This window comes from Lithobates pipiens, unplaced genomic scaffold (assembly GCF_037356315.1).
Source record: "Lithobates pipiens isolate NorthernLeopardFrog02 unplaced genomic scaffold, aLitPip1_a1.2 Scaffold_3, whole genome shotgun sequence".
In the NCBI taxonomy this organism is placed as follows: Eukaryota; Metazoa; Chordata; class Amphibia; order Anura; family Ranidae; genus Lithobates; species Lithobates pipiens.
Window position 1 is genome coordinate 107,258,274 of NW_027507790.1, and position 14,879 is coordinate 107,273,152.

The 14,879-nt window shown below is 40.1% G+C and overlaps 1 protein-coding gene across 5 annotated transcripts in view; it reads right to left on the bottom strand.

The window, feature by feature from the left end:
• The window catches only part of MEGF10 (multiple EGF like domains 10), a 179,894-nt gene that overhangs the window by 48,143 nt on the left and 116,872 nt on the right, over positions 1-14,879 (bottom strand). For all 5 annotated transcript variants that reach the window (XM_077462151.1, XM_077462149.1, XM_077462148.1 and 2 more), the window contains 2 exons: positions 7,477-7,651; positions 813-933 (listed from right to left, as the gene is read on the bottom strand). In XM_077462151.1, the coding sequence (XP_077318277.1) occupies positions 813-933; positions 7,477-7,651 (296 nt within the window). The remainder of the gene's footprint in view (positions 1-812; positions 934-7,476; positions 7,652-14,879) is intronic.

Here is a 14,879-nt window from a genome sequence, read left to right on the forward strand (position 1 = left end):
AACGCAGTACTATGTGATTTGGTGCCCTCAAACACACTGCATTTGGGGTGTCATTTACATTTGCAGCCACAGCAGCGCACAAAGATAGTGTATTTTGAGCACATTGGGGCAAATGCGCACGGAACGTGTCTTTTTCGCACCTCGTTCTGGTGTGAACATATGAGGGAGTATTTGTGCTAAATGTGACAGCTTCCTGCCTGACAGGTGACTGTAAGCAAAAAACAGACCTTTAGGTCTGACATGGAATTTAAGGGGACACCCCGCTCAAAAAAAGAAAAAAGTGTGGGGTCTCTTCCAAAATCCATACCAGTCTGGGAGGCCAGGAAAGAGAGAGGGCAGTGTGGAATCCCTCCCCCCCCTTAAACCATACCAGGCCACATGCCCTTAATATGGGTGGGTACCTTACCAAAAGGGACCCCCTGTCAAAAGACCTTATTCCCATGTTAATGAGGACAAGGGCCTCTTCTTCATAATCCTGGCCCAGTGGTTGTGGGGGTCTGCATTTGGATGGCTGAAACCCCCTTTTAAAAATAAAGGGAGCTCCCAGATACCACTCACCCCCCTACCCATTCACGAAAAAAGTCAATAGCAAATAAACACACACACTTTTTGACAAGTCCTACAATGTAAATCCACCAAAAATGATTTCACCCAGCGAAGCAGATCCACTTTAATCACAATGCCGTTGACCACCGACCCACTCACATTTTCTTTAGCTTTTTTGTATTTAGTTTTAAGATTAACAAAGGATATCACATATTTCTTATTTTGTATGGGGGCTTCTATGAACGGACATGAAATGGGACTCTCACCTGCTTTACAAGTACATGAGCCATCCACGGGAGAACACACGGCATTGTTCTTACAGTTACAAACAGACGAGCAGTTACTGCCATATGTACCGGCTGGACAAGGTATAGAACAGTATTCACCCTAGAATACAAAGACTTTATGACTTGACAAACAGAGAACGTTCTCAAAAGGCTGTTGACAAAAAAGTATAAAGTAGTTAAAGGGTTAAAGAAGTTAAAAGGTGATAATGATAAGGTAAAGAAGATCAATATTAAGTAAAGGAGATCAATGTCCCAGGGAAAGATTTATAAATGACATGTATTTTACAGCTAGCTGGAAACCACAATGGTATGCATAGTTTTATTATACTAAAACCCTTGTTAAGTTATTCTTTATGAATGCTAAGAGATGTTGACTTTAAAATATACCAGCCAAAAATCTTTAGGCATATAAGCAAGTACATATAATGAATAGCAAAAAAAAAAAATATTAAGTAAACCAATAACAAATGTGCCAAACGTCATTGTGAACTGGGAATTTGACATTTAGCATTTTAACCTTTAAGAATGAAATGTAGCAACTCATACCAATCAATCAGATATCTGATTTGACTACAGTAAACTAAAATGTGATTGTTGGTTAATTTTTTGTATTTTTGTTGGTTAATAATGTTTGGGTCTATATTTTTATTTATGTAAATTCCTAAATGCTTGGTACATGTACCCTCTATACTACACAGGATGAGGATGTCCTAATGGCATAGATAAACAACATTATATACATGAACATCTTTTCAAACTTGATATACTGCTCAAAAAATTGCACTTTTTTGAAACTATGTAATTTTGTATCAATAAAATATATTGACATATTTTGTATTTTTTTGCTGCCTAAAGGCCCCTGGGAGTTTTTTGTCTCTGTTTTTGGTTTTGTCACATAATTATATCTATATATTCCTAAATTTTTTAACTATTTTATACATTTACGTTTGTTATACACATACCAATCCCTCCTTCTTTGCTCCAGACTATTTTATATCTGTTACTATATGTATACAATCTTTGTTATTTAAACAGATAATACATTACAAATGATTCCCAGAGCACTGTAGGTTAGCTAAAAAACAACACAGCAATAATAGTCATATGGCCAGACAGATTGCCTTTCACTGAAACTATGAACTGGGCTGTCTGATAAGCCAGTTTTCATCAACCCTGTCCTCAGGGCCTACTAACAGGCCAGGTTTTATGTATTAACTTGGGGAGAGGCAGACTAGAATACTGCAATCACTGAGCAGCAAATGATATCACCTGTGATGTATTTTATTTTTTTTTGCAAATCTGTTTATTGGAATTTAGACAGTGAACAAGCAACCAAAAGCAAAACAAAACAGACAAAAACAAAAACAAAAACATAGACATTGGTCACGATTAATGTTACAAGCGTGACGTGTAAAGAGTTTCAATATAAGACAGTGCGTTACATACAAAACATGTCGGAGAATTCAAGGCATCTCACCGGCCACAGAGGGCCGTCTCCATGTGCAGTAGGACGACTCAGGACTAAACCACGCTACTCAGATATACAACATTTCCACTAGTGCATAATCCTATTTATTAACAAACGAAAATGCGTTAAGTAGGCTGTGGGTCTGAGGCCGTGGAGGCATCCGCCAGCCAGCTGGACCAGACCTTGTTATATTTTTGCGGGCAACCTCTATTAACATAGCAGTCCTTGTAGAGAGGCAGGCTTTCGTTCACCAATTTTTTCCACAGGGAGAGAGGGGGAGGAGTGGGCTTACGCCAGCTGAGCGCAATGGCCTTGCGGGCATAGAAGAGAAGTAGCCCAGCTAGGGTGCGCCGCGCCACAGTGGGAATTAGATGATCTAGCAGGCCCAGTATGCAGGTTTCTATAGAGAGTGGGAGCGATATGGAGGTGACCTGTGTAATGACCCCTAGTATCTCCTTCCAATAGTCAACAATGGCTGGGCAGGTCCAAAAAATATGAATGAAGTCCCCTGGTAATGTCCCACAACGCCAACATCCCGGGGGGGAGGCGGGGTTCATTTTGTGCAGTCTGTATGGGGTGAAATATGCTCGGTGGGCCATCTTAAACTGTATCAGCCGATCTCTCAGGGAGACCAGGGATCTGAAGGGGAAGTCCCACATGTCATCCCAATCACCTGTGATGTATTTTAGTTATCTTGCAAACATGATCTGTTAGTGGACCCTGAGGACAGAGTTGATGACCACTGTGATAAGCAATATGTCTCTACGATGAGGCATTCTGTTTTATGTGTAAATTTCACCTTGAGCTACTGATCTCTGTTAACAGGTTTTGTGCATCAAGGTGTTAAAAAGCCACAAATTGCCACTTGAAAAAGAGCTTGAAGCTCCAACTATTGGATCAAAACAAAATGCAAAATAGTTTTCAGCAATATATTATACTTACTTAATCATAAGGGCTAAGGGAAATACAGCATAGCTGATTTCTCCTGAAAATGCTAGTTTTTTTTTTTAATTGGTCCTGGAACAAGTATGCACATTGGGAGTTTTCTGCCTTTATTTACAGTCTACTTTAATAAGAATCCACATTTATACTTCTCTATATTATATTGTCAATTTGATGCTTACTAATTGGTATCTAAAACTTGCCATGCCATAGTGAAATGTGTACCAAGCACTCACTATCCACCCCAGTTTAAATGAAGCCTGGCTCAATGGAGCAGGTTGTTGAGCTACATGCCCGGTCAAGCATCTGTCTGGAAGTCAGAAAACACTGAGACTTTACTCATATTTTGAGAGGCCCAATGTGCCATGAATAAATACCAGCTGCTTGTCAGCTTCCAGGCATATAGCGGGGGTCATAGACAGACAGATCAGTCACAGAGAATGTCAAGCAGTGAGAAATCTGCTCGTTGTTCCCATTTCCACTGAGAAGAGGAAAAGGTCTTTCATTAACTGCAATTATTTTCCAATAGGCCTGAAGATCTCTGAGTTGGATAACAAGAACTCCCAATTCTCAGAATCACTTTTCAACCCTTGCACGGCCAAATGATGGAATGCGATGTTTGAATCTGTAGCCTGAATATATAGCCTTCTATGGCACACTTAGATGATGTTATAATACTCTTCCCTAGCTCTTTACTTAATTCAGTGATACAAAGAAAACGCAATCATTAGGAAAACATCATCACCAAAATGATGTTTTATTCCCTCTAGTCTATACTTGGTAAAATACAAATTGCAATCAATGTCAAACCACAATCAGTAGCACTCATCAGGAAAATTTGCAAATTAGGTTCATAAACAAGAGACGCAAGAGAATGAATTGCAGTTAACAGTCGGAATTCCCCAGAGGATGGATATTTAGAATTTTAGATTTTAGAATTTTATACAAGCGTAACATGCAGGTATGCAATCAGTTATCTTGGAGATATGGTAGGCTTTGCATTTTAAGGTGTCTTTATGTCATTTGGGGAGGTATAGCCAAAACATGTTAAAGCTGTACACTTTGAACCTTATGCTGGCATCCTAGCCATAGGTTTAAACACTCTGATCTCGGGATCCAGCCACCTAATGATTTGCAGGGCCTGACATTTTATTCTAAACATTTGTGACCCTTAAATCGTAGTAAATGCTTCTTTTTGATTTATAGCTACAGGTAAGGCTATAATAAGGCTTACCTGTAGGTACAGTAAATATCTCCTAAACGTGCACTGTTTAGAAGATATTTGCTTTATCTGCACCAGTAGTGTCACCGGCGCATGCACACTGCACTTTTAGTGGATGGAGTGCCATCCATAGAGAGAGCCATGCTGTGGCCACGACCCCCATTCTGCCAGTCAAACGGGGGCTTTCCACGAACCCAGAAGGAAGACTGGTTGAAGATGGAAGTCCTTCGTTTTTTTTTGTTTTTTTGCCATCTGGGTCCCATTGGGGAGATTTACTCTCACTTCCTGTCGCAATGCCAAACAGGAAGTGAGAGGAAATCTATGAAAATTAAAGGAATTCCATTTGACCCCCCATGTCACCAGAACTAGTGTTGGGAAATATCCCCTCTATTACTTTTCTGGGGACAACCCAACATTTTAGATTTTCATTTACTTTCACTTTTAATGTTAATGGTAAATAGGGAAAATAGAGAGGGTGAAACTCCCCAATGGGGGCAAAGAAAGCAATAAAAACCTAATAGGTGTTCTAATCTATCTCTACTTTGCCTAAAACAATTTTTTTTTTCCTATAGTTATACTTTTATTTAATCAATAAATCTAATTTCTGAAATGTAACCAGTGTAAGTATCTGTATTTCATTTGGTATCAGCCTCCTGCAGTCTCTGAACAGCAGAGCCCAGACCAGGGGAGGGAGAAGCAGCCCAAGGAGCCAATCAGTAAGGACAGGAGTAAGGAGAAGATTTCAAGAGCAGACACCAACATAAGGGATGCCTCTCATTCAATGTAAGTACTATTCCTTGGGCTGATTTAAAAAAAAAATCAACTAAACGTAGGCTTTAATGCTGGGTCAGCACAGATAGTAATCAGAGACTCCCAGAAGAGGAGAGGGTTATGATTGGAGGGGCTGTGCTGGGGAATAGACTCTTCTGTAGTAATCAAGTAAACATTTAAAATATTTGATTTAAGATTGCGATCATTATGATAATAAAAGGTTCTCTTTAACCACTTCAGCCCCTTCAGATTTGGCTGCTGAATGACCGCAAAGTGGCACTGCGTCGCTTTAACTGACAATTGCGCAGTTGTGCGACACTGCACCCAAACAACATTGACGTCCTTTTTTTCCCCCATAAATGGAGCTTTCTTTTGGTGGTATTTGATCGCCTCTGCGGTTTTTATTTTTTGCGCTATAAACAAAAAAACAGCGACAATTTAAAAATAAAAACAATATTTTGTACTTTTTGCTATAATAAATATCAAATTTTTTTTCAAAAAAAGCTTTTTTTTTCTCAGTTTAGGCCGATATGCATTCTTATACATATTTATGGTAAAAAAAAAAAAAATACAATAAGCGTATATTGATTTGTTTGCGCAAAAGTTATAGGATCTACAAAATAGCGGATAGATTTATAGCATTATTATTATATATTTTTTTTTACTAGTAATGGCGGCGATCTGCGATTTTTATTGGGACTGTAACATTATGGCGGACACATCAGACACTTTTGACAAATTTTTTGGACCATTGGCATTTATACAGCGATCAGTGCTATAAAAATGTCACTGGCAGGGAAGGGGTTAACACTAGGGGGGGGGTTAAATGTGTTCCCTGGAAGGTGTTTCTAACTGTAGGGGGGAGTGGACTGACTGGAAGAGTGATTAGTGATTGCCTGTTCCTGGTCAATAGGAACAGATGATCACTCTGTACTCCCATGTCAGTGTGTTTCTAACTGTAGGGGGAGGGGGCTGACCTAGAGGAAGTGACGGATCGTGGTTCCTGGCACAGAACAGAACAGGGATTTGTGTGTTTACACACATACACACACACACACACACACGTCCCTGTACTGCCTCTCGTGCCTGCAATTGCTCGTGGCCAGCAGTCATCGCCACCGTCGGCCACGAGCATCGGCACCCCCCACTGTGCAGCGGGCACGTATGTCTGCTATCCCGAGCCCTCGGCCACGAGCATCGGTACTCCCCACTGTGCAGCGGGCACGCATGTCTGCTATTCCGAGCCCGCGAGCCAATGTATAGCTATGACAGCTCATGGGATCGTGCCGACCTGCCGCCATAAAATGACGGCGACTGGTTGGCAAGCGGTTAATGTGGAGTTCCACCCAAAAGTGTAACTTCCGCTGATCTGCTTCCTCCACATTTGCCACCTTTCAGAGGGGAGGGGGAAACGGGTACCTATTTTTGATGGGTACCCTTCGGGCCCCCCTCTTCCTTCCCTTGCCACCGGGCCAATTAGAAAGTGCAGGTGCAATAAGAAACCGGCTTCATTGCCGGTTTCCCCTACGACAGATGGTGGAGGCAGCACCCGACAGCCATTCCGAAATTCGGCTGGGGTGCCGACATCGCGGGGTCCCTGGACAGGTACTAAGTGTTCTAATATTAAATGTCAGCAGCTACAGTATTTGTAGCTGCTGACTTTTAATTTTTTTTCCCCCAGGCGGAACACACGCTTTAAAATGTACACGTTTTTAAACCTTTTTTAGTATTTATATAAAATCCTCATTTTATTAGCAATAACCCAGAATTCACTTATGAAGCAATCAAGGTACTCCACAGAGAGCAAAGTAAAGCCTTTTTCTTTTCATACTCTTTCTGTGTGTCTTTTGAGTTTTATCTATTCAGCTCAATGCACAACAGCCTTTTTTTCAGCAAAGCAGTTAAAATTAGCCTGGTAAATAAGCAAATAGGCGCTTAGAGCTCCACTGGCCAGAGATAATAAATATTCATATGCAACAGCATGTTGTAGTTCTGGACATAGGAAACAAGCCTTCAATTTAAACAAGTTCCATACTAAATGTTTTTACATGATCCCCAGAAAATGTGATATGCAAAAAACAAAATGTCATTCCACTTCTAAGGCGCCATTTAAAAAACGTAAAATAATACAGCAATGTCATACCTCATTGTCATTAACTACCTAAAATCAACAATCAGACTTCACCGTTCTTCTAAAACATATACAGTGAGGAAACAGAGGAGCTTAAATTCTAATTTACCGTAAAGCCCGGGGCGCAGATGCATTTCCCAGTCACACTGTCACAGTCTGCACCATTTTGGCAGCTGCAGATCTGCTGACAGGATTCGCCATAGAAGCCGGGAGAACAAGTCTCATTACAGTAGAGTCCAGACCAGCCAGGCTTACAGGAACATTCTCCAGACATTGGATGACAGCTGGGAGGACAAGATCAAAGAGAAAAGAGAACAAATGATTCCACCACTGAATATGACACCAACACACACAGTTATACCAATTCTATTCTCTTTGTGTAGAGCACAGTTTATTAATGTTTTCTCTTATCACTGCAAAGAGGCAACATGGGGTGCTGGAACATGGAAAGGTGGGTGACAACACCCATAAATTCACAGGAGTATCCAAATTATGACAAGAGGAGCTCACTATTGGAGTTGACTTAGTCCACCAGGACTAAGATGGTGAACATTGGCACCCCAGTTGTTTTGGAACTACATTTTCCATGATGCTCATCTACACTGCAGAGTGCATGAGCATCATGGGAAATGTAGTTCAAAAACATCTGGGGTGCCAAAGTTCACCATCACTGATCTAGGGCCTATTCACATCCATTTTGATGCAGCAAAACTCTTGCATTTTGATGCAGGAAAATGCACGTCAACTAGAAATATCATTCTTCCCTATGTGGCAGGTTCACATCTATAGTAATCCCAAATAACAGTCAGTGATAGAAAATAATCCACTCAGGCAGCTTGCAGGATAGATCGGTATACAAAACCCACAAAAGAGCTAAAAACATAAATAAGCAGCACAAATAAATAAGACTTCATTAAAGTGCAACCGTTCATGTGCAAAAAAAAAATCACAAACATAAAGTGCAAACGGTGACAAATATAAAGTGTACCATATAAGTAGTCCACAAGACTGAAGTGCCAATATTATGGTCTACATCTATGCACTGCAGTTTAATGTGAAGGACCCATAACTCTACGGGATTGTTATAACCCATAACTCTACGGGATTATTATAACCCATAACTCTATGGGATTATTATAACCCATAACTCTATGGGATTATTATAACCCATAACTCTATGGGATTATTATAACCCATAACTCTACGGGATTATTATAACCCATAACTCTACGGGATTATTATAACCCATAACTCTATGGGTTTATTCACACCTACACATGTTTGTTACCACACGTGCTGCATGTACATGGACCGGTGTAAATCCACTTTTAGGTGGACAAATAATTGAATATAGAAAATAAGAGTGTGGCCATAAGGACACCAATGGAGTCTTCCCCAACCCTTTAGCCAGCCACCGATGTCTTGACTTTTGCAATACAAAATGGCAGCCCTGGGTAACCCTTTAAGCATAACCTCGTTTGACAAGAGTCAATTTAAACATTGACTGAGCCAGGATGAAAACACCATACAAACAGTAACTGAATCCTAAGATATATTGCCACATCGTTATATGTACACAAATAGAAAAAAACAAACATTTGATGGACTTTTGAGGGAACAAATAATACATAAAAAATGTACTGTGTTAAAACAGCTTATATCTCATGAGAAAAACAATACACACATAATTTTATAGTGAATACAACTGCTAGCTAATACCACTATTTATGAAAATACACTTGAATAAATTCATCAAATATATGATTGTATGGTGGAATCGTGAGTTCTCATGATGTGTTTCTCTCATTTAGCTTCCTAAGGACGCATGAGAATTCAGCAGCGATCACTAAATGTGCAAAAAACAACACAAAACACATATAATATTTAGAAAGAATACAAAATCTATACTAGCCATTTATAAATGGTATCCCGTATACAGGCAAAGCACCTTGTTAATGCACTCTGAGTAAAGAAGCTAGCATATAGCATACCTCGGTGATATGCTATATGCTAGCTTTTTTACTCAGAGAATTTCTTAAACTGATATTGTCACATTATTAGGACAAGACTCTCCATTGCCTGTTGTCCATCTGGCCCTTTTCTTGCTTCGGTGCTCGCCCCAAGGGAGACCCTATGCTACCTAGAACACATTAACAAGGGGCTTTATAAATGGTTATTATTATTACCTCCAGTATTGATTTTGTATTCTTTCAATATATTATATGTGTTTTTTGAGTTTTTTTTTGCACATTTAGTGATTGCTGCTGAATTCTCTTGAAGCTAAATCTGAAAAATTTGTTGATTCATGATTCCACCATACTAATATATATTCGATTAATTTAGTCAAGTGTATTTTCGTGAATAGGGTACTAGTGAGTCAGCAGTTGTATTCACTATAAAATTATGTGTGTATTGTTTTTAATTGAAATCTCAGCTGAGATATAAGCTTTTTTAAAATGGTTGTAAATAAACAATATTTTTAATGTATTATGTGTGTTCCCTTTCATTGCTAGTAAAGTCCATCAAATTGTTGCTTTTTTTCTATGGGAGTAATCAGTCCCTGTCGAGGTATTCAGGTAATCACAGGTGCTGCTCCGGCATTGGAGATACCTCTATCTATACTGTTTAGCATGGATGGGGAAATCGATTGAGAAATTAAGTCATATATGGCCAGCCTTATTGCTAAATCAGTGATTCAATGGATTTAGTGCAATGAAGAATGAAACTTAAAGGGTTATTCCAGCTTAAACCTAACTAGCCCTAAAACTGTCCCCTCCACACTCCAAACAGTTATGCTAACTAACCTGTGTAAGAAAGATGTATATACTTACCTATTTTCAAGCCACTCTGATCATATGATCTAGCTCCCCTGTGTCAACCAGTGCAACTTCAAGGAGGAAGAGGAAGCACTGACAGATGGGCCATTGAAGCCTATGGATAACCCTTTCATGACTAAGCCTATTTTTGGAATTTGGTGTTTACAAGTTAAAATCCATATTTTTTCCTAGAAAATTACTTGGAACCTCCAAACATTATATATATTTTTTTAGCAGAGACTCTAGAGAATAAAACGGTGATTGTTGCAATATTTTATGTCACACGATATTTGCGCAGTGGTGTTTTAAACGCAACTTTTTGGGAAAAGGGACACTTTCATGCAAAAAAAAAAAAGAAACAGTAAAATTAGCCCAATTTTATTCCGTAATGTGAAAGATAATGTTACGCTGAGTAAATAGATACCAAACATGTCACACTTTATAATTGCGCGCACTTGTAGATTGACGACAAAGTACGGTACCTAAAAATCTCAATAGGCGACGATTTAAAAATGTTTTACAGTTACCAGGTTAGCGTTACAGAGGAGGTCTAGTGCTAGAATTATTGCTCTCGCTCTGACGATCGCGGCGATACCTCACATGTGTAATTTGAACACCGTTTACATACGCGGGCGCGACTTCCGTATGTGTTTTCTTTGCTTTGCGAGCTCGCGGGGACGGCGGGCGCTTTAAAAAAAAATTTTTTATTTTTTTATTTTTTTATTTATTTTAAAATGACTAAATTGTTTAAAAAAAAAAAAAAATTGATCACTTTTATTGCTGTCACAAGGAATGTAAACATCCCTTGTGACAGTAATAGGTGGTGACAGGTCCTCTTTATGGAGGGAATCGGGGGTCTAAAAGACCCCCCACCCCTCCTTTACACTTCAATGTATTCAGATCGCCGAAAACGGCGATTCTGAATACCGGATATTTTTTAAAAACCGGCGCCATTGGCAGCCGAGTAAACGGGAAGTGACGTCATGACGTCGCTTCCGTGTTTACGATGAGGAGACTGGAACGAAGCCGATTACGGCTTCGTTCCAGTTCCTCCTCAGCAGCCGGAGGCGTCGGATTGCGAATCGGTGCTCCCGATCGAGCGGGAGCACCGGTAACAGCGGCGAGATGCGGCGGGAGGGGGGGACGTCCCCTCCCGCTCCTCCGGCATAACAGCCGAGCGGCTTTTAGCCGCATCGGTTGTTATGCCTGGATAGCCAATCGCCTGCTGCAAAAAACGGTACCGGGATGATGCCTGCAGGTGCGGGCATCATCCCGGTATAACCCCCGGAAGCCGAGTACGCAGATCTGCGTACGCTCGGCGGGAAAGGGTTAACATCACCGCTGTAGGCTTTACTAGCCATTGTTGGGGTGCTCTCTCCTCTCCCTTGCAGCCAGAGATGGCTGACACAGGGGAGATCATGTAACTAGACTGGAGAGGCCTGAAAATAGAAAAGTACTTCTTACACAGGTTAGTAGGGATGAGCTCGGTGTTCGATTCGAATGCATGTTTGACACGAACATCAGCCGTTCGTCTGTTCGTCGAATTCAGAACTTTGTGGACCATTCGCACCAAATTCGTGTGGCACGAACGGCCCACAATGCATTATGCCATTGCAGTCCATTGCTGGCTCATGTTTGGCCAAGCATGCACTGTGACCCCGCATGCTTGGCCAATCACAGCACCGGCAGCGATGAGAGCCATAATTGGCCACAGGTAGGATGCCTGTAGGATTGGCGTGCAGGAAAAGAGCTAGATAGGCAGGGACAGTGTGTTCTTTTCTCAGCCATCTGCAGGAGTTAGTGGGTGTTGTGTGCCTCCAGCGCAGTATACACCTGAAGATAACCCTTATTGCTGGCGTTGCCTGTTGCATAGCTTGCATATTAGCCTTTAAAATTAGCACTTTTGATTTTGAACGCTCGAGTCCCATAGACCTTAATAGGCTTCTAAAGTTCGTAAGAATTTTCAGTCCGTTCGAATGTTCTGTAGCGAACCGAACCTGGGGGTGTTCGGCTCATCCCTACAGGTTAGTTAGCTTATGTGTTAGGAGCAGGGAGGGAGCAGTTTAAGGCTAGTTGGGTATAAACTGGAATTTGACAATTTCCTGAGCGGACTATGAAAGTTCAGTTTAGCCAAAAATGTATATCATTGAAAAAAGTTTTGTTCTGCTTTTATTAATGGCTAAACAATTTTGTTGCAGTATTTTATCTTGAAACAACACATATATGAACTCATGGATTATTAGTGTAAAAAATATATATTTAATTGTCTACTAAGCCCAGAGTTAAAAGACTTTATCACAGTTTTGACCTTTGTGTTATAGGCTCTTTCCATATATCCCATACCTGGCTAGAAGACCATCTGTCTCTACCTGAAACAGCAGTCCCATTGAGTGTGCGTTTAGAGCCAGCTGTTCCTACATAACAAATTGACAGGGTCAGCTGTGTAGAAGGAGCGTGTTAACAAGAGCAGCACAATGGGACCCTTGTACCACTTTCCCCGATAGCATTCTCTCTTCAACTACAAGGAGACTTCTAAGAACCAAATCAAATGTCCTGTCAATGTAAAGACTATTTTATGAGAATATACTGTCAGTTAGGCTCCTCTGAGGCATCCTTAGAAATAACTGCCAAATGGAAGGTACAGTGGGGAAATTAAAGCAGCAAGAATTATTACTATGTGCTGATATACCAATACTAATTCGTATATAGTTTATAGAATATCTGTTATATGAGGAATAGGAAAGCTGCCGTTGCTGACCTGCTTCTGGATATGCTTATTCCTAGCTTTCAGGCTGAGCTTACATCTTTAATACTCCCTGATTTACTGAACCATAACACATATTCAGAATTATCTAACTTAATATTTATAGGTATACAGTGGATATAAAAAGTCTACACACCCGTTAAAATGTCAGGTTTCCATGATGTAAAAAAAATAGACAAAGATAAATAATTTCAGAACTTTTTCCACCTTTAATGTGACCTATAAACCGTACAACTCAGTTGAACAACAAACTGAAATCTTTTAGGTGGAGGGAAGTAAAGATAAAAAAAACTAAAATAATATGGTTGCATAAGTGTGCACACCCTTAAACTAATACTTTGTTGAAGCAACTTTTGATTTTATTAGAGAACTCTTTTCTTTTTTTGGTGTGAGTCAGCATGGCACATCTTGACTTGGCAATATTTGCCCACTCTTCTTTGCAAAAACACTCCAAATCTGTCAGATTGCGAGGGCATCTCCTGTGCACAGCCCTCTTCGGATCCCCCTCTCAGATTTTCAATGGGATTCAGGTCTGGACTCTGGCTGGGCCATTCCAAAACTTTAATCTTCTTCTGGTGAAGCCATTCCTTTGTTGAGTTGGATGTATGCTTTCGGTCTTTGTCATGCTGAAATATGAAGTTCCTCTTCATGTTCGGCTTTATAGCACAAGCCTGAAGGTTTTGTGTCAATATTGACTGGTATTTGGAACTGTTTACAATTCCCTCTACCTTGACTAAGGCCCCTGTTCCAGCTGAAGAAAAACAGCCCCAAAGCATGATGGTGCCACCAACATGCTTCACTGTGCGTATGGTGTTCTTTTGGTGATGTACAGTGTTGTTTTTGCGGCAAACATATCTTTGGAATTTGAACCTTGGTTTTATCAGATCATAACGTATTTTCCCACATGCATTTGGGAGACTTCAGATGTGTTTTTCCAAAATTTAGCCGGGCTTGGATGTTTTTCTTGGTAAGAAAAGTTTTGTGTCTTGCCACTCTACCCCATGATCCAGACATATGAAGAATACAAGAAATTGTTGTCACATGTACGACACAGCCAGTACTTGCCAGATATTCCTGCTCCATTAATGTTGCTGTAGGCCTCTTGTCAGCTTCCCTGACCTGTTTTCTTCTTGTCTTTTCATCAATTTTGGGGGGGGGGGGGGGACGTGTAGATCACGGTTGTGCCATATTTTCTCCATTTGATAATGACTGTCTTCACTGTGTTTCATGTTTTTTCTAATGCCTTGGAAATTATTTTGTACTCTTCTCCTGACTGATACCCTTAAACAATGATATCCCTCTGATAATTTGGAAGCTCTCTGCGGACCATGGCTTTTGCTGTAGGGTGCGACTAAGAAAATGTCAGGAAAGACCTACTAGAGCAGCTGAACTTTGGGGTTAATTAGAGGCACTTTAAATGATGACAGGTGTGTACTGACTCTTATTTAATATGAGTTTGAATGTGATTGCTTAATTCTCAACATGGCTACATCCCCAGTTATTAGAGGGTGTGCACACTTATGCAACCACATTATTTAATTTTTTATTTTTACTTCCCCCCTAAAAGATTTCAGTTTGTTTTTCAACTGAGTTGTACAGTTTATAGGTCACATTAAAGGTGGAAAAAGTTCTGAAATTATTTATTTTTGTCTCATTTTTTTACATCACAGAAACCTGACATTTTAACAGGGGTGTGTAGACTTTTTTATATCCACTGTATATGTACTCTGCTTCCAGGAGAATGGGGTTGATTTACCAAAAGTAAATAGACAGTTCACTTTGCAAGGGAATTTTCCCCAGAGCTTAGTAAATAGGGTCAAGTTCTGCTGACTTCCATTATCCAATCATGTTCAAGCAAAAATGTTGTTTTATTATTATTTTATTTATTTATTTTCCTTGCATGTGATTTTTTCGGAACTTCACCTCATTCAC